The sequence below is a fragment of the Anser cygnoides genome, chromosome 2, assembly GCF_040182565.1.
Source record: "Anser cygnoides isolate HZ-2024a breed goose chromosome 2, Taihu_goose_T2T_genome, whole genome shotgun sequence".
NCBI classification, from domain to species: Eukaryota; Metazoa; Chordata; class Aves; order Anseriformes; family Anatidae; genus Anser; species Anser cygnoides.
Window position 1 is genome coordinate 25588603 of NC_089874.1, and position 24900 is coordinate 25613502.

Below are 24900 nucleotides of genomic sequence, written 5' to 3' on the forward strand. Positions count from 1 at the left end.
CCCATGTATTTTTGCTCTTCAGTCAATGAAAATTCATTAGCAGCTTTGCATTTGAGCCCTCTGAAGCACGTAATATAATGAATGTAATTAGGAAAAAAAGGAAAGCTCTTGGCTACTGAAAGGGATTTTCCTTTCTTCAAGAAAAAGGAACTCATTTAATGGCCTCATACCTAATAGGATACAAAATTAATAATCATAGCCAAGACACTGTTGACGAGATCTTGGGGCTGTATGTTCTTGTGTGCGGTTTTGTTTTGTTTTTGTCCTGGTGTCTTCATATACTTTCTGACTGATTTTTTTCTGTCTATTGGAAATTCTTCTTATAAATTATATATGTTTTTTTTTTCCTCCCCAAAGTATTTTTTTTTTTGTCCTGGGGCCTTCTGTGAACCATTTGTCTTAAATTCGTTACTAATTAGTTATCAAATGTGTCAAAGTAAATAGAATGTGTTTATTCGTCCTTAATATTGGTGTGTCTCTGTTGTCTCTTTGTTGGTTTTGTAAGTTATGGCTGCAGCTTACTAGTGCCTGAACTTACCTCTTCCCCTGCTCACGAATAGATTGTATTGTATTAACAAAGGTTTGAAAATTAACTGGGAAAATGTTATTTGTTTCGTAATAAGAGCTTTCTGCTATGTTTTGTATGAATCTGTGAGTAAACAAACAAGTCATTTGCACAAGATAATGTAATACATGCAGTGTTTTTGGATCTTGCTAACATGTTGCCTGTTTATAACTCTAAACTGCTTGCAAATTAATTTCTGCAATAGACCCTCAATAGTTTTCTCCAACTTGATACTGTACAGGTGTAAGAGGTGAAGTATTTTGTTCTTTGTCTTTATACATAAGCGTGTAAACAAAAATGGGTGTTGTGGTTTTTGCTTCAAAAGTCAAATTAGCTTTCTATTCTGTTTTATCCCAAGGAAGAGGACTATCCAGGAGCTATTCAGCTGTGCTTGGAATGCCAGAAAGCTGCCAGCACTTTCAAACACTACAGTTGTATAAGGTGAGGTGACATTGTGCTGATCTCAGCTTCCGGATAGTATTTGTAGATGGTACAAAACAATGATGATTAATTCTGATTCTCTAGATCAATTTTGATTTAAATTTAATTTTCTGCTTAGAAAAGTAAAGTTGAGGCATTTATGAAAACATAAACATCTTCAGCATTGTTGTGTCCCCGTCCCCAGCCCTACCACTAGGTTTTCACAATCTTAACACGATATAATCTCCACCTGGTCTGTGCCATTGTTTTGGAACTGTGGTAGAAAGTTGGCAGGTAAAGTTTCAGCTAAGACTGAGTTAGGACTGTGCTACAACCTGCAGCCTAGACACGCTTGGGCTAATTTTTAATAGGGAAGCTTATATTCTGGAATTATTTGCCTTCAGTGAGATAGTTTTGGAAGGGTGACTTACCCTGATTCTTGGTGGTGAAAGTAGCAAGTACCGAGCTTCATGCTGTTGTGGAGAAATTGCTTTCAGAACCAGAACTAATTCACATATCTGCAGTTTCTTGCTTAAAAAGACTTGATGTTTTCCGTTGCTTTTTATGCAAGAAAAGAAGAATTGGGTGAACGTCAAGTTCAAAGTCATAACAGATAGGACAATAAAGGAGAAAAATAAGGTGATTTTTGATATTTCATCTATGGAGAAGGTCATTAGATTACCTGGATTTTCTTTTTGTGCTATTTTTAGAGTTTTAAATTTATAGGTAAAATTCTGACATTGTTTGAACTCCTGCCAGAATGCTCCTTGACTTAGCAGGACCAAAATCTCTGAATATATACACTTTGCCTCCTTCTGTCCTATAAACGCGCAATTTGTTGCAACTTCAGAACAATTACCCATAATGCTTGATTTCAGTTTAGGTCTGCTTTTGAGGTATGGTTGAGGTTTAAGGATCTGAAGATGCAACTAAAAAGTGTATGAAGTTAGAAATTCTGCCTGGAAATAAGCCTCTCTCTATTTGGAAGTATCACATTGAAAAGCTAGTTTTTGTTTTCTTTTTAGTTCCATAAAACTTGTACGTGGATATAAATCAACTACACAGCCAAAATTAGCCTACATTACTTGATACAACTCCCCTCTTTTACCTCCCCCCCCCCCAAAAAAAAAAACAACAAAAACAAACAAAACAAAACCCCACAACCTTTTAAAATTTTGAATCCCTTCCATATATAGTGGTGAATGAAAAATATTCATTATTTATTTGAATGAGAAATGGCTTCATGGTTTCCCTCAGTACTTCACAATTAGGTTGTCGAGATGCAAGATGACTCCTGAACAAGTTTTGCTCTGCTTGACTCTACATTCTAGAGAGAGATGGAGAGATGGATTCTATAGAGTCTTCCACACCTGGGTGTCATCTATAGTGTCTTCGTTGTTCAGGAAGCTCTCCTTAGTATATTGTTCTTTTCGATGCTCTATGGCTCGTCTAATCTATTCTGTGTATCTCCTGCATTTTTCTTCTTTTGGAAAATAAAATTTATTCAGCTTGAAAAGGTAGCTTGATTTCTTTGGCTCTTCAGAGTACTCATCTGCAAAAACATGTGCTTTTGAGATTCAGGTTATTTACCTAGTGTCTTTAAGTTAAATTTTGTTTTATGTAAATTATATAAAAAGTTTAGTTTAATTCTGAATCACTTCAAGCTTTTATTGCAGTTTCAATTTTAATTTCCACTGCATTAAGTTCACTATAGCAAAATTTTAAACTTAAACTAACAGTTCATATTTTTGCCATTTGGAATATTTAACTGCAAAAATCATACTATTTTAAATCTGTTAGCATACTGACAACATACGTGACAAATAGTTTTGAGGATTTACTTTGTTGTTGCACTCAAAAGAAGTTGCATCCAGGAAGACAGTTTCTTGAAAGAAAGAATGATGATAGAAAAATCAGGACTGCTTCTTTATTCTGAGATTGTTTTTTTTTTTTTTTTTTTTCTCTGAGCTTATTTTTGTTTGGATTGTGAGAGTAGGACATTTTTAACAGTAAATCTCAGCCTCAGAGCATATATTTTCATAATTGTGCACTGTTTTACTTCCTGAAATCCCAAAGAATATGTATTGTATGGAGTAACATCTTGCTAGCAGGGGTTAGGCTAGATCTTTTGCATTTTTGTTTGGGACCACAGTAGAAACAGTTTATCAAGAAGTCAGACAAGCGCTGACATTTAAAACCTATTTAACTCTCATAAAGATCTGTAGGTAATCACCTTCGTACCTTACCGTGAAATTTTCACAGTATCACTTTTATTTGTCCACATGACAAGAATCAGTGCATTCCTTCAGATTTTTCTTGCTAGGTGGTAGTAGGAGTTAGATGTAGCTCTTCTTAATCAGCAGGGGATTTAAACCTTTATATGGAGTGTGTGTGTGTATGTATATATATATTTTGATTTGCTGTGTGTGTAGTCTGAAGAGACGAGCATTGCAGCTTTCCTGACCTCTTTGCTTTTAAGAGTGACTGCTCATCCTCCTTTAAAATAGTAGGCTGGACTTCTATTTTTTACCTTTGTTCTCCATTATCTTCTTCCAAGGGAAGCAGGTCAGTGCTTATGTTGCATTCCATGCTTGCATTATGTGATTCATTTTTGTTTATAAATAGAAATCAAAGTCATCTGCCTTCTGCTTGTTGATTACTTACGATGGGAACAGACTCCCTTCAAAAACCCTTAGAAAACTCTAGTGTCAGATAATAGGACCACTCTGTCTACTGCATTTGGGTCTAAATGTTCTTTCTATTATATCACAGGAGATGTACCTTCTAAAAATATGCTAATTTAGATTTCTGTGGATGAGGATGTGAAAAATACTTTTAATATGTTTTTTAATTCAGGACATTCATTTAATTCATAAAGTCTCAATTATGGTAGATGGGCTTTCATAATAATCTTGTAGCCGTTATGTCCAAGCATTATCTTAGTAATTGTGGCCTAGAAAACATAGGCAGTTTTAGCTGGATGCTGCATTTCTACATTTTCAGTTCAATACTTGATCAAAGTTACATTTCATACGAAATCTTGTGATTGCACCTCCTTCTCCAAGATTGGTTGGTATAAACGTGGGATGTATTCTTGCAAACACTTGCATACGTCAGATGTGGTCAACTGCAACAGTCAGGAATTGGTTTCAGGAGCCCAAGAAGTTTTTCAGCCCTACATTGCAGTAGTTGAGCAAGTTCTTCATGTGTGTGAGCACGTCATTTGCCTGGATGAGGTTAAAAAAAATCCATGTGTATTTTTAAGTTAATTAGAAAAGGTAAGTGCTACCAAGCAGCAGCGTGTTCATGACATTTATTTGAGAAGAATCCCTCGTGTTTCTGCAGTATCTGTTACTATTAGGGGATTTGTGAGTTTTTAATAGGGCTTATATCAGTACGGTTGCTTGATTTGTTCAGTCTGTGCAAAGGCTGCCTGTGCATTAAATCATTATTGCTGATGTCAACAGCTTCTGTGTTTTAGACCGGTTAATTTCAACATATAAACCAAAAAGATTTTTGTACCTTGGGGGTCTGTGCTGTACCTAGCTCTAAAGATGGACAGGAGGGTTTCTGTGCATAGAGCAAGATTCTTACTCTTGTTCTAATCTCTTCTTGCTAGATAAAAGGACTAGAGTAATAGGAAATTCTCCTAAACTCCAGCAGGCGATGAAGTAGCCTGAAATTGTTAAGAAGGCTTTTCTGTCTGGAGGCTTGTTACATATGGATAAACAACAAAGAATTAGTGGCTACTTGATTTTAGTGTTCAATGCCAGCTCTTTCTCTTAATTTTTATTTTCTATTTAAACCTTTCTTTGGAAGGTGCTCTATCCAGGTTATCTAACAGAACTAAAAAAGGAGGGGTGATGAGCATGTCATTTAAGTGGAGAGAACTAGATAAGGCAGCTAGAATCTATCTTTTGATAGTTAATGTAGGCCCCTTAGGAAAAGATTCGGAGTACAGATGTAAGTCGTCTTAAATTAGGTAAGGTGATTATCCCATTAGAACTGCGTGCTTTCTGTGCTGAAGAGAATATCCTGCCTATGTCTTTGTTTTCATGACCCTCCCAAACAAAACCAAAAACATATTAGCCACTTTTTTTTTTTTTGGTTGGTATTCCAAAATTTTAAAAGCTAATTGTTAAGAGAGCAGCAGTTGTGCCTTTCTTTGTCCAAAATAGTTTCTCTTATGGTAGCTTTTTTTGGTTAATCTTTCTATACCAAGTACAGCTCAGACAAGTGAAGTGATGGTCTTAAAGAGATTTTCTGAGCGTTATGTAAGCTTAAGTTCTGACTTTTCTTAAAAATTTAAACATTTTTCCAATAGTGTTTCTATAAGGGGTTCCTGAGCAATGGGTAAAAGGTTCTATACCACAGTTTGCAAAGACGTGACTGCCCTGACCTTTTTGTTTCTGTATTGCTGTAGTAGAGCAGAGTGCTGAATCGAAATGTTTAGAGCACAAGTTTCTGTGGGGTTGGGAGTATCTCTGAATACTTGGGTAAATCCCAGCAGGATGAGGTCTTGTCTGGGCTCTCTTAACACTGTTGCATTATAAAGCTGGGATAATATGCTTCTGTAACAGATACTTTAATTTGAAGTGTTAAGAATACAGCACTGTTAGTATGACCAGTAGTTTGATTTTAAACTTTTTTTTCCTTTCATTTATAGCGAGTTAAATTCAAAACTGCAAGATACTTTGGAACAAATAGAGGTAAGAATGATTATATTTGTTTAGTGTATATTAGTTGTTAACCTCTAGATACTAGAGCTTTCTAAAATGCACTGCTGTTAGTAATTACTGAATGTGCATGTTTCTTTCAAATTTAATCTTTGGAATACTGTAGCCATTGCTATTCATGTAGCCTTTGGTGCTGAAATCTACTTAAATGCTTTATAATATGGTATCAAGTCTATCATCCCAGCTTGCTAATTGTGCCAACTCAAGTGGTAAAGCAATCAATAAAATAGATACATCATACTAGAAGTACTGGAGCATAGTTATGCTCCCTGTGTGATGAATATACACGGTGGTTTTCAGTCCATGAACTGCTGTGAATTCTTTAACTTGTCCTAAAGAGTTGTGAAAAATAACCAAGAGTGGCATGCCAATAGGTTTGGATAATATACATGAGAGATGACAGTTTCACTGGAAACTTTAGTGGTCAGCAAACTGGAAACTGCTGGGTAGGGCCAATGCTAAGGCATAGCAAGTAAGACTTGAATAGCCGAGAAAGATACAACTAACATTAGTTTAAGTTGGTAGACAGTATAACAAAAGCAAATACGAAATAGTAGGTTTCTAGCTGGAAATCGATGGCAAAAAAGGGTTCAAAAAAAGGGTTTTGTGAACAATAGGAACAAAAGGAATTCTTTTAACTTCATTAGTAAGTGATTTTGAGCTGGAGCTTGGCAAGCTTCTGTCGGAAGTCTAACAGTGTAGGTATGTATAACGTATATGTAGTGCATGTAATCTCTATGTACGTAATGCATATCAGGAAACTGAATTTGCTGTTCCAGCAGTTCTCTACACCTCTCTGATCATTTGCTCTTTGGAAAGTAAGATTAGAGCATGTATTATTGTACCTTGTTATTTAATTCCATGTACAATTAGAACTTTGTTACCTTTTCTTCATTTATGCCTTTTCTAAATTTACTTTTTTGCAAAGCTTTTCTTTGTTGTTTTACTCTTTCCCTGCTATATGCATCTATTCAGAGCATGTCTGGTCCTAAAGAGCTAATGAGATGACTGTTTTCATCTCACTCTCACTTAGTCCAGTCATTAATCTTTATTTAAGATCACTCAGATTTAATTCCTGTTATGTTCAGAGGATACCATTTATTCCCTGTGAACAAACACTGAAATTGCTTAAAAGGGGACACGCATCTTTACTTCCTCCCAGTAACAGCTTTGCAGAACAAATCCAGCAAAATCTGGAAAGATGTGACATGTTGGTTGGTGTAAGCGATTCACAGCTAGATAAAGAATTGTATTCAAGTTTCCTATTTATTTATATATTTATTTTATTTAAAACATATTCCAATAATTACTACTTTAATAATGACTCTTCTCGATAGTCAAATGACTCTGTTCATCTCCATTCTTTTTTTTTTTTTTTTTCCTCCACTAGTTTTTAACAGTATGAAAGCAAAGACAATGTTACAAAAAATACAAGGTGGCTATATGGGAAAAGACCCTGGAAAAATCTAGCTGAAAAATTAATGTACTCTGTGTTTTTGTTCTGTTCATGGTCAATTTGATATCCCTGTTTCTCTGTCTGTAAAGCTGTTTTGCATGAAATAGGAAAAGGAAAAAAAAACTTTTTTTTTTTTAATATCAGTATATGGTTGAAATTCCATATTGAGGAATTCCACTTTGAGAAATATCTGACTGTTTAGGTTGCTTGTACTTTTACCATTTTGCATAGGAAAAAAAATGCAGAGTTCTTGATTTTACTCTATCCTCCTTTTTTGTGCTTAAGGAAAATATTGATTTTTTTTTTTCAAAAAAAAGAAAGAAACACCATTAAAACAAAACCAACACAAATACTTGGGATCAAAATCTATAAATATTTTGTGGCTAATTAAATATTTCATGAAAACTTTCCAGTGGAATGAGTAAAAGTATATAGGGACTAAACAATCCTTTTATTTTGATTTGCAAGAGTAAGGTTGCATTGCTCTTAATTAATAAGAATTGAAGGGACTAGTAAGGAGAGAAGCTATCTGTTAGCTGCATAAATTATTGATTTGGGACCTGTTTTCTTGCATTGTTGATTGAAAATAATTAGAGAGAGGCTGTGTATCTCAGAATATATTAGAGTCTAAGTGAAAATTATGTTATTAAGTTTCACAGTCAAAATCTTGGGAAGCTTATTAGTTAGTTATTAAGTATATGATCTTGTTACATCTTTTCATTCAGTGCACATAAAAAGTGGGCTTCATTTATTGTCAAGCTGTTCACTACGTTTTGTCCAGACATTGCTCTGACGACAGAACTAGTAACTGTGTGTTGATGTGTGTTTGTGCTTTCTTCTCTATTTCTGGTCATTATGCCAGTGTAGTGCTTCATAAATGACTTATTTCACAATGAACCTTTATGTCGGAAAATGTGAATTTCATTTAATAGATTGTAGTCGTAGGATAAATAGTCTGTAATTGAATTGCTTGAGCTGAAACACCTATGGAGCCCTTTCATTTTTTCCCCAGATCTGGGTTTTTCTTAGGAGTGGGAGTAGACCAAATTAGAAATCCAAGCTCTCTGATATTGGGGTGCTAAGCCTTCACAAAGTAAACATCACTTTGAACTTGACTTCAGCGGCGTAAAGTACTTTTTGCTGTACTTGTTTTTGGAAATGGTGAAGCCAGTTGTCTGGCACAAATTTCAGACTGAAGTGCTGCTGCATGTGGCAAGATATGCCACCTGAAATAGTCCAGTCTTGTCTGTATTACAAGCATAATTATCAGCATTCTTTAAATACACTTATTTTCCTCACTTGTTAAAACAAACCAAGTATATTGCTTATATTACATGTTTAACACATTTTTGTGCCTTCGTTTATACAGGAACAATTGGATGTAGCGCTCTCCAAGATATGCAAGAACTTCGATATAAGTCATTACACAAAGGTTCAGCAAGCTTACAGGCTGCTTGGAAAAACACAGGTTAGTATTTGTGTTCTGAGTAAGTCATGAAGAACAGTGGTGTACGATGTGGAGCTTTGTGTACTGGGGCAGAAATCGATTATCCTAATGCTGATGAATCTCGCTTACAAAGGCTCCATTATTTTAACACTAATTGCTAAAGGTAAGCCATGTAATGCCATAACACATAGGTTTTGGGACATGGTATAACTAGCAATTCCATATTTCACCTCCTTATGTAATGTTTTATGCATTACAAATTATACCTTGACATGTGAGTGCTATTTTTTTTTATAGCTATGTCCATGATACTGAGCTATGCACAACCTGCACTTTGTATATATGCATTCCCATTTTATAGTACTTGAATGTGACAGGAATGAAGATGCGAGGAGATATTTTTTTGGCAGCAAAACGTGACACAAGGCATGACAAAAGGAGAGGAGATAGTCCTGCAGGCAGTTCTCATCAGTGATCAGTTTTCGTAATATAGGGGTGCTGAACATGACAGTGCCAGTGTAGCAATAATATTCTGGTTTAGAGAAGAGATTCTTCCAGAAGGCGTTAGCTGCTGGCAGTCACATCAGAGTGCCTGTCTCCTGCTGAATACAGGATGAGAAGAACTTCATTCTAAGTTTTTTTTTTTCTTTTTTTTTTTTTTAAACATTGTTTCCCAGTGTTCCATAGCGAGGCTGACATTAGGATACCTTTTTGGTTTTGTTCTTAAATTTTTGTTTGTTCTTTGTTTCTTTCTAATTAGAACCTTTCTAGCAAAGTCGAGTTCTTTTTTCCTTGGCTTGACTGTTAAAACAGTATAGCTTTGCAATAGAATAGAAATTGATTTCTTTTTTGCTGCATGACATTGTGCAGAATTATCGGAGTACCTAATGATTGCAACTTAACATTAGGGAAGAATATTAGTTGTTAGACTTTTCCTTTGTTATTTCTTTGTATTCAATTTCTTTATTTACAAAATGAGAAAACTTAAAAGCAGGCATAGCACATTCACTGCTGCAGTCTAGTGCATGATAGGTTGAGAAAGGCAGATTTTTGTTGGAAAGGAATTAAGTTTCTGAACAAAACAAAAGAACAGTTATTATTTGTTACTGCACAATTTTGCTTTATTTGCTTTATGGTAGAGTAACTTGTTTTCTACTTTTTTTATTATTGTTGAAGTATGAGTTTTGAAATTGTCCTGAAACCAATTCAGTTGCATCATTGAAATCCCTCCCATTTTGGCCCCTTTTCATTAAACAAAATGGCAAGAAGCTTCAGTATCTTCAATACTTTTCATGTTTTCAATTGCCATTTTATTTTATTTTTTTTTGACTAATTCAAGTTAAGACTAGCTGCAAAAGATTGGCTATTTGTGACTGGATAAAGTCAGTGTCGCTTATTCATTTCCTACAGTGCTAATGAAGTTCTCAGCTTTGGTCAGTACTGAAGAATGCCAGAGACAGCAAAACAGTGTTTTCAAATCTACAGGATCTGATAATTTTCCTTCTAGTACATGAGATAATTTTTCATCATTTATACCATATATATTGATTATTAGCTTATCTTGAAACAGCAAGAAAATTCTGTGTCCAAAGTAGACTAATGTTACGTACAGTTTCTGAACAAATGATAAATGGGATAATTCATAAAACAGACTTTAAGGTCCATTCCAACCCAAGCCATTCTATGATTCTTTTTTTTTTTTTCTGGAAAAAGCATTCTTTTGTTGTTTTTTCTTCTTAAATAAACTTCACATTTTGCTTTTATTGCAAAAAAAAAATATTATTGAATTAGGGTTTAGTAAGGAGAAATTTATTGATATGATGTGCAAGCTTTCTGCAACACTTCTTGTTACTTGTTCCCTACATTATTTTGTGCAAGGAAGAACTCAGTGCACCAAGAGGATGTATTCAAGACTTTGTCGTTTTACTTTTATTAATTGCAAAGGCATTATTTTTCTTTTAGTTGAAAGTGTTTCCACTGGGAAAAATAGTACTGATCTCAACCCATTGCTTTTTGGCATGTCTGTCAATGACTGGGATGGTGAATGAATAAATGAATGTATTATATAAAATTAAAATTTAGTAGTGATAACATCAGAAAACTGGCGAGTTATACAGGGAGGATGGAAGGGGAAACTGTTTTTCCTGGTAATACATGAACTCTTTTACATTACAATATAGTAATATTGTGAGGTAAGTCCTATGTTAGATGTTTGAAAAACAGATATTGGAGTTCATGCTTCCAATCTCCAATGTTCAGTACTGAAAAAGGCTGAAGTTTGAAATCTCTGCCATATGACAAATTGAATTTTACTACTTGATTTTTGCTTTTCCTTTTCTTTCAGACAGCAATGGACCAATTACATATGCACTTCACTCAAGCCATTCACAACACAGTGTTTCAAGTAGTTCTTGGATATGTGGAGCTGTGCGCAGGAAACACAGACACCAAGTTTCAGAAGTTACAGTACAAAGACCTCTGTACAGTATGTGATTCTTGCATAAATGTATACTTTTTAATCAGAATTTTTCCTCTGTTGTAGGTGTCCTTTATGTAAGGAAGTACTCAGTTATTAAAATAACCCTGCAGCTATAGTAGTTTCTTAATACATCTCATAGGCTAATTGAAAGATTGGTTATTTTCCACTTAATACTGATTTTGATGGAATTATATCTTAGCACTTCATTGTTAGCATACACATCATCTAAAATTTAAAGAAGTAAATCATAGGATACAAATAGGAGACCAACACTTTCAAATTCCTGTGTCTTCACAGCAAGTGAGGCAAAGGTGACTTATCATTCCCACTCAGATGAGCAATTTTATACTCTTCTCTTTACCCAGCAAGAGCCCTTCTCAAGTTAATCACTTTCCCTGACATCTCATCTTAGAAATTACTGCATACTTACCACTTTGATCATCATTTGATCATCAGCCAGGATGGCTTCTATATATTACTGAAGTCCGAATATATTATTGAACAGAAGTGGTGCCTGCATGTCTCAGGGGTGGTTGCACCCATCTTTCCTAGTCAAATGTGCTGACTGTACAGCTTCACTTCTGTATTTACTTTGCCGTTCCGTGAATAAAAGAGGTATGGCCAATCCCTCTGGATTGGTCAATTCCAAAAAAAGACACTAAGAAATAAACTCTGCGTTTTTAGACAGTGCTTGATCAGCTGACTGATATCAGGCATTTGTCAGCTCTCAGGTACTTTGATATGCATCCAGCAACAGAGCTGTTTGAATGTGGAGGGTTTTCTTTGTTTTATTTTGCCTCTGCAAAAGATGAACATGATTGATAACAGTTTCACAATATTATTTTGTTTTTCTATAGCATATTACATCAGACAGCTACATTCCATGCCTTGCTGATCTCTGTAAAGCCCTTTGGGAAGTCATGCTCAGCTATTACCGAACAATGCAGTGGCATGAGAATCATGATCAAGATGAGACAGCAACTGTATCTTCCGGTAAATTATTTTGGAAAGAAAACTTCTGATATTTGGAAATAACTTTTTTTGTGCTCAAGTCATTAATTCTTATTTAGGTACCTTTGTAATCTTGGCTTGCTGCCTTCAGCATTATTACTTACAGTGTGCAATAAGGACTTTAATACCAATTTTTTTGTGGTTTTCAGTGTAATCTTTTTTTGGTGTGTTAATGAAAACATGTATTTGCCATTACTACAGTCATAAACAGTTTTATTTTAAACAGTATAGCTTAATAAGTCAGCTGTGGCAGACGAGTAAAAAATGTGAGGAGATGAGCAGTGTACCCTTTAATATGGGAACAATGTGAAATTTCTGATTTTTTCATCAATATTTAAATTTTTACTGCATATTAAACAGTGGATTGGGATACTGGACTGTGTACTAGGAAACATGATAGAAACAGTAGGAAATAAATCTGTCATAAGTAGCTGTCGTGATTTTCAGGAAATCCAATTTTTTGAGTATTGCATGCCATCTACATGTTAAGATATAATCACAATTTCCTTGACACCCTTACAGGAAAAGGCAAACATTTTGTCTTGTAGTATTATTCTGTTTTGTGTTACTGTTGCTCCAGTTTGTGTTTTGAGGGCAGAACCATAAACTTTCATCTATCTGTTGGTCTCAGTCCTCTGAGTACATTTTGCTGGACGTACTTTACATTAATATAAAATGTCTAAGAACAGACTTTATCTATTTCTCCACCAATCCAAGATGCTTCTGTTTGGCAGAGGGCATAGTGTGAAATTTACAATATTGAGATTTATGCAAAACACCCATTTATTTGATTCAGGCAGGATTGCTCATTTCTTACTGATCTGCACATAGAAAAAGACTTCTGTCAAAGGGCAAGGAGTGTAGGATTGCTGCTGCAATTATTCTTCCTTGCCTGATTTGCCTAAAACTTGTATCTTTTACATTAGACTGTCAGGAAAAGGGGAAAAAATGGAAATAGAAGTAAAGAAGAGGTGTTGGAAGACTGTGCTTCCTAGAATGCATTTGAAATTCAGCGTTTCTTTCATAAATTACAGATTGTAAGTCTTAAAAAGAATGAAATTGACACTAATTAATATTGTCTTCCTACTTTAAATTTAGAGATAAAATATTGCAAGTATTTCATTCAGAGTCCTTCTTGTTTTGTGTGGAATCTGATATGGATTTATTGAAACTGTTATTTCTGATGAAAGTTTTCTAAGTATTTCAGAGTTAATATTCAGAATTGAAATACTTTGAGATGCAGAAATTTTTAGTCAATTTCTCATTCTTAATAATGCATCTTTCTGAAGCTATTTTAAAAGTAAACATCTCTTGTTTTGATTTTGTTGTAGTCTTTGAAGTGTAAAATAAGGCAGGTATCATAAAGAGTTTATTGCATAGAAAAATTATTGCAGTAGACTACTTGCTCAGCTCCATATGTAATTTTAAAAATAGTTCCCCTTAGTGTAGTTGCTTTCTATACTCCTGAAGAAAGGAAATTGTTTGCACCGCAAAACAATTTGAAGGAAACACTAAGCATAATAAAGTGGTATATTTCATCGTATGAGTCATTTTAAATGTATTGCTTCTAAAACAGGTGGTGGAGTGTTTTGGTATGTCTACTACAAATTTACTAAATTTTCTGTCGCTTAGTTTTTAAGTTGCTGGAGACTTTGTGGCTTAGCTGTAATGTGCTGTCCAACTAGAATTTATTTAAGCTACTGAATTACTTTTTCAAAAACCTCAGCAATCATAAAACACACAACAGGGAGTGTGACAAGTACAATTTAATTTCAGAGGAAATATGAATATCTACCAATGTCTGCTTTCTTTCTAAAAACTATTGCTCATGGTGTATTGATCATTAAACCTGTACATAGTCTCATTCAATATTTATTAATTTAATAACTATGATACACGCTCAAGCCAAAGAGTAAAGTTCCTATAGAAGGTGATGGCATGTCAGAAGGAACCATGGAGGCAGTTCAGAAGAATCATATAATGGCTCAGGTCAGAAGGGACCTTAAAGATCACCCAGTTCCACCTCCCCTGGCATGGGCAGGGATGCCACCCACTAGATCAGGTTGCTCAGGGCCTTATCTAACTGGCCGTGAACACCTTCAGGGATGGGGCATCCACAGCTTCTCTGGGCAGCCTGTGCCAGTGCCTCACCACCCTCAGAGTAAAGAATTTCTTCAGTGTGTCCAAAATGCCCCGAAAACGAGTTCAGAATTTGCATTTCCTTAATTTATAGTGTAACCTGTTCCACAGGGGATTATTTTTTTGAAGTTTAATGGTATAAACTGATGATTATCTCTAGATATAAATTAAATTGTAAACGAAAATATTTAAAGCATGAGGTGCATTTTAGTATATCTTGTAATACAGGAAATGCTAATATACGCTGTATAAATGTATAGTACTGATAGTTCTATGAATCCTGAATAATAACACTTCCCTAACTTCTTTAATACGGTGTTGGAAAGGTGGAATGAATTGTTGATGTGTAGGATTTGTTTAATCATACTGAAGATAAAGTTGGTGAACTGAACGTATAAACTCTATAGCATGAAATTTCTTCCATGTCGTATTTAGTAAATTGCTACTTATGTTTTTCTTTTTTTATCCTGTTCATGTAGTGAACAGCAAATTGACACAATTTATCGGTTTTCATTCCTGCTTGCTGGAAAAATTTCCATTGCGCTGTTGGTCATGCTTAAAGTACGTGCTGTGTTTGTAGTACAGTATCAGAGAGAAAAATAGTTTGAAAGGGACATCAGCAGATCATTTTGTCGTCTTCATTCAAAGTGGAGTAAACTTAAAAGTTGCAATGCTTTTTTTTGCACTGTTGGGCTGGGTCTTCACATTTCATGAAATTTATTGTTATGGTGATGTAATTCATGTGTATTCCTGAGGCAATAATTTGACGGAAGAGTTGTAAGAGAGCAAGAAAATGATCACTATAGCATTTAAAACTCGTGATTTCACAGATATAAACCTGGAGGTGAAAGTTGGTAGCAAATTTAATAGCTATAAAAGATCAACAGAAATGCAAGAAGAAACTGATGTAAGATGTATATTTAATTTCAACCATTTTAAATTTCAAAGCATTCCATTTATAATACTGCATAAATTCAGTGCAAGTCCCACTTGGTATTTAAAGAATAAATCCAGATGACAGTGATTTGAATGTCTTTTTTTCTTTTTTTCTTCTGCCTAGCAAAAATCAAACAAAAACCTTTTGTTATGACTGAAGGCTATCTTTACCAATTTTAAAGAGATGCTGAGAAACCTGAAAAGTTACTGTATTCAAATCAGACATCTAGAAGAATAACTCCTGCGAGCCTCAGATTCTTCTTTTTACTTGAAATTATGAATATTAAATTATTCTGCCACCTGTTCCAAATTCCTCAAAGGAAAAAGTGGAAATGCTTGTAGACCTTTGTCATATCCTTGGTTTTCAAGGAAGTTATCCTAACTTCAAGTATTAGCATATGTGAAATTAACTGCAGCACAGTTCATTAAAAGACTGGAAACAGGACCTCTTAGCATAACTGGCCATAACACAGGTGCACTAGGAGAGGAGGTTGCATGAATTGTTGCTGAACAATAGTATCTTTATGACTTTCTCTCCAGCCATTCCCTTGTAAATGGCAGTTCAGTGAAGACAAGGACTACAATCTTTGTCTTGAGAACAGGTCAAAGATATGGGTTGTTTTAGGCTTGGCTTCACTCTGCAGAAGTTGAAGAAACTACTACAGTATGCTGTGACTAAGATAGCTCTTTCTGTTTCCTCATAAAAATTGGAAAGGATAAATCTGCTTAGTGTTTCTCTAGTTGGGTTATTCTTTCTGTTTATATGTTTTTTGATCTTCCATGATAAATCAGTCTTGGAAAATACATTTGTCAGAATTACTGACTCCTGGAGAGCAGCACAGGTGGTTTTTTTTTTTTTTAATCATGCGGAGAATTTGTATGTATAGTCTTACAAAGACAAGAGCATTCCTGTGGCCAGTCATGGACTGTGAAGCAAATTATGTGACACTGTGCCATCACAGAATGCAAGCGTAACCACAACTGTATGGGCAAAAATTACATGTCAAATATTACTTTCTCCTTTTTAAAATATCAGTAAAAACATATAACCTCTGTGGAGACAGAGATGACCATGCACGGGAGAAGTTTATCTGCATTATAATGGTGATCCAGAAGGTGATCCCGTGCTGTAGAAATGAAGTTTTTAGAATTAAAGAATGAAAGACATCTCATTAGATGATTATCAGATTATTTCATACATAAGCATAAATTAGTGTGAGAGTTTTAAAAAAGAAAAAGAAAAAAAAAAGGCATGCTATATTGTTTGCATAGTTCATGGAAAAAGTTTAATTAGTTTTCCTCAGAATTGCAGCCAGAATTTACTGAGGGAAAAAGGTAAAGGACATGCTCCTGAAACGCATAATTTTATGGTTCTTGTCTACAAAGCTAGAATATCTAAGAACTTTGTCTTTTGTATTTGAAGTATCAGTTACTCTCTCATCTTATTTTGGTATTATTGAATGGGTATCTTCCTTACATAATGGTAATCAGGAGCTTTTCGGTCTGTAATAGCATGTAGTATTTGTAAGTGCTCTATTTATTTCTTTTCAAAAGTTTAGAGCAATGGAGCTCTCCTGGAGTTTGCATAGTGGCTGACATAATAATAGCTAAGGCAGAAGAATCATTATCGGTCAAAAACTAGGAAATGTTTTGAGGCTTTTGGAAATATCTGTAACACCTTCCACCTTCAGTTTCAGATGGCAGCAATGTGATTGGAACTGAGGAGAACAGTTTTGACCGCAGCTACATAAAAAAGAAATTGGAACATGGGCTTTCACGAATATGGCAGGTACGTTTTTCAGTGGTATAAACATTTAAAAAATTAGTTATATTTATACTGATCTTTTTTTTTTTTTTTAGAGCTCTCTCTGAGGATTGTTGCAAGTGACCTGCTGTAAGCTGTGTGTATCAAAACCATGGAAATGAAATTTCCATGACTCACTAACTACTTGGTCACTTTGCTTAGAAACTCAGCCAGGATACCAAAGCACAATGACATGACTCTCAGCCTGATCCCACTTCTCCCAGCTTGTCTGCTGCTCCATAGCACAATCTTGTACTTTTATTTATTTATTTATTTTTACTTCTCGTGCTTTTTTTTTCTGTTGGAACAGTCATACTGCTTTATGTTTCTCTTCTTGGTTAAGGCCTCTTGAAATGAGTCTGTGTCAGCCTGAAGTTTAAATTGGGCCTAGCTGGTGATGACAGGGAGTGCTGCAAACCATTTAATAAAAGTGGGCAGAGTGGAATATGCCCTCAGTTCCGTGGGCATAGTTTACAAGGAGATATAAGGAGCTTATAGGGCCTCTTCTCCAACACATTTTATGGCATCTCTGAACTACTCACAGTTTGGGATAGCTTGTGGGAGGTATGGAAATGGAAGAATGAAAAAAAATGGATTAAACAGAAAATTGAAACTGGAAGTACTGAAATTCAGAGCTGAATAATGATTTTTCTGTATCCATTCTGGTGTAAGTAGAGCTATGGAGAACCTGAAATCTTGTTAGTCTACCTGGTTTCATAATATTCCTAGATTGATTGCAGGATCAGTTTATGTAGCAAGACCCCAAAACATATGATGAAAAAGCTGTAAACTTTTTACATACTAGAATTGTAATCCAAAACTGCGTTTTTGCAGGGACGATAAAATGTCTCGGATTGATCTTGTGTTATAAACTATTAAAGAAACTGATTATGTTATTATTTAAGAAAGTCAACAAGAAGTCATTAATGTTACAGATGTTGGAATTGTACACTGGACCTCAGAAAAAAGCTATAAGTGGAAACAAATTGAGAAGTGCTAATGAACCTGGCATCTGAGCATTCATCTTAATGTCTTTAAGTGTCTTTTTAGTGTATATAGCATACAAAACCTCATATTTTGCATATAAATTTACTGAGGATTCATTAAATAATTCTGAAATGTTTCTGTTTTTGTAGGATGTTCAACTGAAAGTGAAAACGTATCTTCTGGGAACGGATCTGTCTAACTTCAAATATGACGACTTCATATTTGTACTTGATGTTATCAGCAGGTATACTGATGTGGTTATGAGGCCAGTTACTACATCCAGACAAACTTGAACTCTGATAAAACAGCATGGTAAACTAAGGCTGATATGTCAACCGAGTTCATATAGAGAGAAGAGCACTTCCTCTTTATGTGGGAGCCTGAGTGCCAGTCTCTCTCTTTTGCTGCCTGCACCAAGGATGTACTTGGGATGAGGCGTGAATTGCTTCTCTGCTCAAGTAGTGCTTGTGTGCAATATGATTTCAGTGTTGGCCAGCTTTAAGATTTCAGTAGTGTAGATCTGACAATTTTGATTTTTCTAAAAGCTTTTAAAGGGCTTCTCAATCAATAGCAGCAAAATGTACAGTCTAGCAGTACTGCACTATTACTGGATCCTTCTGTTCTGGTCATAAAAGGATGGATTCAGGCTGTGAGCTGTCCAGCTTACCTTGTGTAATGGGATCACAAGCAGACATTTTCTTTTGCTTATGGCTCTTTCTCACTCTGTATATGGGATGTCGTGATAGGATTTGGAGGGAAATGAGACATGGAGTTTTGTGGAAATAGTGAAGCATTTGCAACCTAACTTAAGTGATCTGTTTTTATGGAATTGAGTGTACTCTTGTGGTAATGAATGAGGCTCATAATTCAGATTGGAACAGCAGTATGAATAAATCAATAAATATTTCTAAACCTTCTTTTATTATTGCAGGCTGATGCAAGTTGGAGAAGAATTTTGTGGCAGTAAGTCTGAAGTTTTGCAAGAATCTATCAGAAAACAAAGTGTTAACTATTTCAAAACATACCACAGGTGAGACTACAATATGTGCAATAGATGAGAATAATGATGTTTATCTTGTTGCATTTAGTTTTTATTCAGTGGAATTCCTATGGAAAACTTTAATGTTCCTGCATTGAGGTTGACAGATTTCATTCATAGTGGAATATATTTTGTGATGAGAATAGGTCTCTGAATCCTGGAAAAGGGAAGAAGGTGGAGAAGCTTTTGTTTCTGCTATCTCAATAAGGATGAAAAACACTTTGTGTAACATTTTAGTCGTTTTACAGGTCATCTCCTAAACTTTTTTCTGGGGTTCTGAGGATGAATTCCTCTCACATCCATACTTCCTGGCAAAATTTTTGTTTCTGATTTACTTTGAAAGATCAGTTCATGTGTGGCCATGAAATTATTTTTTAAATAAGCAATTTTGTTTTTTAACAAGATGCTTAGAATTGTGTCTGCCCTTTTGAGTCACGTTTTCAGTGTTCTTCCATTGGCAGTATCTAATTATGTTTCAGTTGAGTCTACTTTGGCCTTAATCTTTGGCTGTGTGTATGGTACGTGGCTGTAACAGTACAGCTTCAAGACTTGTCTGTTAGTTTAAATTGTCTTGATTTCCAAAATGTTTTGGTTTAGATAATTGCTGGCTCTTTCATTTTGGTTATCTAGCATTTATCTTCTTTCTGGGTTTAAACGAAGAAGAAGAGTAGAGAAGAAATACAACATTGTTCCTTGCTCTATACTTCCCCAGTCTTGTTCTGTTGTCCTCCCTTGTCTAGGAGCTGTCATACAACCAATATATCCAAACCCATTTGGTCTGAGACTTTCTGCCTAAAATCCATAAAATATGAAAATTGTGACAGTAGTACATGAGACAGTGTCTAACTTCAGAAGCTGAGAACATGTTTTGGATTTCCTTCTGGCTTTGCTAGTTTGTAGCTATGATTTCTTTTCAGACACTGGATGAAGACCTCAGTTCCATCTGTCTGAAAAGCTTGAGCCTTAATCAGATGCATGCAGTGTCTTGTCAGGAGATCAGTTGATTAAGATGCCATGCCACCTTTCCGTTTCCTAAAAACATTTTTGAACCCTGAACTGAATTTACTGTACTGATTTGGAAACGAAGTTTGCAGTTATATATTCTTATGGTGAAGACTTTGACAGGAGCTCATGACACCTCTAAGTGAAGCTCCCTGAACTTTTCCACCTACCTTGCTGCATGCTTCATTTCTCAGCAGCTCTGTTGTCTCCTGGGAAAAGCTGAGTTGGCCTACCTAAGCCTCTTTTATTCCTCTGATTTATCACGTAATACGTTTATTAGTTAAATAAATAATGTTTTGACCATCACGTTTTTGATTGTTTAATGGACCTATCTAAGAAATTAGGGAATCAGACTAATTTTCTGAATTACCTTCAAACAAAATAAAGATTAAGGACATTAATAAAATATGTACCGAAATAATCATTTTTTGAAATCACTAGCATTTCTTACTAAGGTAGTGGTTTTTTTGGTCATTCATGTGAAAATAAAAGAAATAGTTATTAATGAGATGCACATTATGTTAACTTTTTAATATTTTTACCTGTTGTATGCCATGTGGGTATTGTGGAGATTAATTGGCTTATGTTTTCATCCTTAAAATTGGGGGAAAAACACAGCAGAAAACAAAACAGAAAAAAACCACCTCTGTTCCAGCTATATCCCTCACGTTGATTTATATAAAAGCTTTGTGTCTTGTGTCTCACATTTTCAGATCAAGCTAATGTGTTTTTTACTCTTCCTGTGTACTTAATTGAGGATAAAAGCTAGTGCTTTTAAGAATTCATTAATACATAAAAGTTACATAGGACTGAAATGCTCTGAGTCCAGGAGTAATCAATTGTTTGATTGTGTCATTTGACATGTGGCCTCCTCGGTGTTGTGGTGTTTTAGAGGACCAGCAGCGTAGAGAAAGCATTCAGAGGAACTGGTCACATCATTCAAAAGGTGTAGAAGAGCATGTAGTGCTAGAGCATACATGAAACCTTTTGTTGGATAAAGGTTTGTTATTTGGAAAAATTAGAAGGGGCTTTTGGCAGAGAACATCAGGAAGGGGATTTTAGAATGCAGTTCAATTTTCTTTCTGATACGATTGTAAAAAGGTGTGTCCGATCATCAAAGATTTTCAGAGAAAGCATGCATAAGACCTTTCACTTGTGTCACTTTCTAGACTTGTGTGCTGGTGAAAATCAGCAGCATCTGTTGAAAATACTTTTTCAGTGGCTTGATTTCAGTTTTGAAACGGTATGAAATCTTGTGCTATGTAGCTTTCAAACGTTTGCTTTTCTGTGAATCTTTCTCCTTAGTCTTCCCCTGAAAGAATTTTAATCTGAAACTGATTTTCAGAATGTCTATCTGTTGTTTCTTTTATCTTTACTGTGAGAAGAACTGCAAGCTATGAGCACTTAGTGCCTCTAAAATTGGAGTATGAAGTCTATTTGCATTTAACTGGTGAATTTAAATAGACACAGAAAACTGCAGTCATCATTCAGCACATATCAAGGCAAGAAAGTTCTAATTGTAGCAGTGATTACAGTTTATTCAAATAATGTTATTTCTAGAATATTTTACTGCCTAATTAGAAACCCAGTGCATACTTTACCAACCGCTATTCATTAAGCAAAACAGTATGCTGTATATTAGGACGAAAAGATACAGCAATGTGACCTCAGTAAGCACTCCTTGCTGTTTATTTCTATGTGAATTCCTGCTTATGTGGTAGAAAGATTTTCTTTATTAAAGGTATTTCTGCTTATGCCTGAATGGAGACTTTTCTGATGATTAAAAGCACAATAAAAACAATGCAGAGACATAATGGCTTGATTACATTTCCCTAATAATTTTTTCATATTACTACTAAGGTTAAGATATGAAGCAAACTATAGCAGAGGTGGTTAGCAGCCATTTAAGTCTTTTCTTCTATGTCTGTAGAACATCTAGCTCTTTCCACTTCCCTTAGTTATCTGTTGGCTTTTGTATGGTTATCGAAACAAACATCTGTCTTACAATGGCTCACAGAAGCTGTTGTGCTGATGGAGTGTTTGTGTGTATTGTGCTGCTTTCTTTCGTCTACAGAGAGAAAAAACAGTACAGTATTACTGTACAATCAGTTCCTTTATCCTTCCTAATGGTTGTGACAAAAACCACAATTGTTTGCAAATTTTGGAGGTTGGCATTCTTTGAGAATTTCTTTACAGGTGCCATACAACAAACACCATGTTAGTAGTCACAGCTCTTAGGTGGTTTGTCAGTTGAAAGAACAAGTAAGTTCATTTAAGTATCGGTTTTCAAGCGTGACTTGTATGTTTTTTGAAAGCATTTTTCACTGCATAAGTTGTCTACTTTCTGATTTGTTCTTGCTGCCAATTAAGAATATTCATTTGTTGTATTTCAGAACCCGTCTTGAAGAATTAAGAATGTTTTTGGAGAATGAGACCTGGGAACTTTGCCCTGTTAAATCCAGCTTTAGTATTTTGCAGCTTCATGTACGTTCTTTGAATAACACATACAAATGTATTGATACCTTAATAGCTAGGAGTCTAGGTGTTCTGAGAAGTAGCATGATTTGTGAACTACTGTGAAAATGATTTTAGTAGGTATTGAAAAAATGTAAATTTCAGGATTTTGAAAACTGTAGATTCAGATGCTTTTAAAACAGTAATGTTCCTCTTTTAGGCTGTTAGGGAATTACATAAGATGCTAGAGTTGTAAGCATAATATTTGCCGTTATTTATCATGTTTCAACGTGTCATTAATATGTCAGTTTTCCATTTCTAAATTATTATTCTGAGAGTAGGATGCTGAAAAAAGAATGCCTAAAAATAATTACATTCAGTAGTGCTCGCTAATTGGTACCAATTTTGACACCTGAAAAAGTAGGTCATATTGGCTCATTTGGAGAGAGGGGAAAAAAAAAAGTAAATTTTTCTGTGGTAAAGTTCCACTGAAAGCAAGTAATAGATGTCCTCATTTGCTATCTGAAAGTGATTTTTGTGTGTGTGTGTAGTTTATCATATATTGGGTGAATTTCACCCATTTTGCCAACATGGGTACCTGTGATTGGAGCTATCACTGAAGTGGGAAAGGGATATAGCTGAGCAATGTCAAGCAAAAGATAACCATCAGAAACTTCATGTGCAATGGATTTGGACAGTACAAATTTTCTGAAAATAACTTTTTAAGGATGAAATAAAATATTTCTGCTTTAGTAAATTACAAGGTAACTTGTGTAAAAACAAATAAACAAACCTATATTCTTGGATAAAATTATAGGTCTTTTTATTTCCTGATTTCTGTAAAATAATAATTAAAAAAACCAAAACTGTTTTCAATGAGTTTTAGTAAGTGAATACTTTCAGATTGAAGGAGGCGTATTACATATCATATCCAGTAACTGCTAAAGTCAGAAATATGCGCAGTATAGGATTACCAATTTCAAGGTTACCTTGAGCCAGTATAAATAATATATTTAAATAAGAAGCAAGGTTTGGCTAAAAGATTTCATATCAAGTTAAATTGCCCACAAGTTTGTTGTTATACTCTGTTTTTATAGAACTGTAGTTATAATAATAGTGAAACTGTTTTCCTGGTGATTAAAATTGTACTTTATTTCTATTAATAGGAATTTAAGTTCATGGAGCAGTCACGTTCCCCATCTGTGTCACCTAGTAAGCAGCCTGCTTCAGCAATTTCAACAGCAGTAACTTTATTTGAGCAGTACTGTAATGGAGGAAACCCGTTTGAAATCCAGGCTGACAGCAAAGATGATGAGACAGAAGATGTGTTAGCTTCCAATGGGGTATGGAGTGTTTCAGGGAATAAAAAACAAATCTACCTCTCATTAAATGGCTATTTATTTCATGTGTCAGTGTTGGTAAAATACCTTAGTATTGCAGTTTACCAGTCCTTGTGCTATGTAAATTCTCAAGCCACTTTACTCCTTTAATTTGGCAGGTTGCTCTATTTTTAACAGTGCCAGAAAGCCAGGCAATCCTGTTTAAAGTTCAGGCTGTTTTGCAGTGGATCAGTATTTTTTCTGCTGAAGACAAGTGTTCCTGAAGGCTAGCAAAATGTGTTGCACTTTAAATTAGTATTTTTCTGTGGGTTCTTTTACAACACGATTAGATGCTGTGGAAGTAATTTTTATCATTTTGGAAGGACTGTCTTTCTGGCTTCTTAGGAAAGAGTCCTTATGGGTTGCTCCTTCTGTTGCATTTATTTACACATGCATGATTTCCCAAGGATTATTTGATGTTTGTTAAGCAGGTTTTTATTTATAATTTAAATGCTTAGGACACTAACTTTACTATGGGATCTACTGTTTTGAAACTGGACAATAACTTCCAGTATATCACATTTCTGACCAAATCTAGCAGTAGTCGAATATATTTTAATTTTAAACTTCATGCCATTCTTTAAATGCTGTATTAACATATTTTTGTTAAAGCTTTTTCTTCTTGTTTATCCCTTTGATAAATAACATTTTTTTAATTATCGTTACTTTTTGTGATAAGGTTGAGTCGAGCTTAGTTTATTCAGTTATTCAATTTATTTGTCACGCTTTGTGGTTTTCAGCTTTGCCTTTCTTGTTTTCCCTGTGGGACTTCACCTGCAAAGCAGCTCGATCTGTGTCTCGCGTGCCTGAGTACAATGCTGTTGCCACTTTCCTACTATGTCACTTGCAGAGACTATGCGGTTGATTGGCATGAAATATTGTTGCTTTGTGCTTAAAGGAAGCTGGTAGTAGTTGTTCTCCTATCAAGGAGTATAACAGAATGTATGTTCTGCCCTTTTCTGTAAGTAAACTGGGAGGAGTTACACAGTTATCACTGTTAGACTTAAATGTAGATTCCCAATGAGTGTGTTAAGCAAAGATGCATT

At 34.9% G+C, this 24900-nt stretch overlaps 1 protein-coding gene across 2 annotated transcripts in view; it reads left to right on the forward strand.

The window, feature by feature from the left end:
• VPS50 (VPS50 subunit of EARP/GARPII complex) overlaps positions 1 to 24900 on the forward strand; it is a 78884-nt gene that overhangs the window by 19613 nt on the left and 34371 nt on the right. For both annotated transcript variants that reach the window (XM_013187007.3, XM_013187009.3), the window contains 10 exons: positions 924 to 1006; positions 5652 to 5694; positions 8547 to 8645; positions 10969 to 11109; positions 11961 to 12096; positions 16881 to 16978; positions 18130 to 18224; positions 18912 to 19010; positions 22415 to 22505; positions 23642 to 23818. In XM_013187007.3, the coding sequence (XP_013042461.2) occupies positions 924 to 1006; positions 5652 to 5694; positions 8547 to 8645; positions 10969 to 11109; positions 11961 to 12096; positions 16881 to 16978; positions 18130 to 18224; positions 18912 to 19010; positions 22415 to 22505; positions 23642 to 23818 (1062 nt within the window). The remainder of the gene's footprint in view (positions 1 to 923; positions 1007 to 5651; positions 5695 to 8546; positions 8646 to 10968; positions 11110 to 11960; positions 12097 to 16880; positions 16979 to 18129; positions 18225 to 18911; positions 19011 to 22414; positions 22506 to 23641; positions 23819 to 24900) is intronic.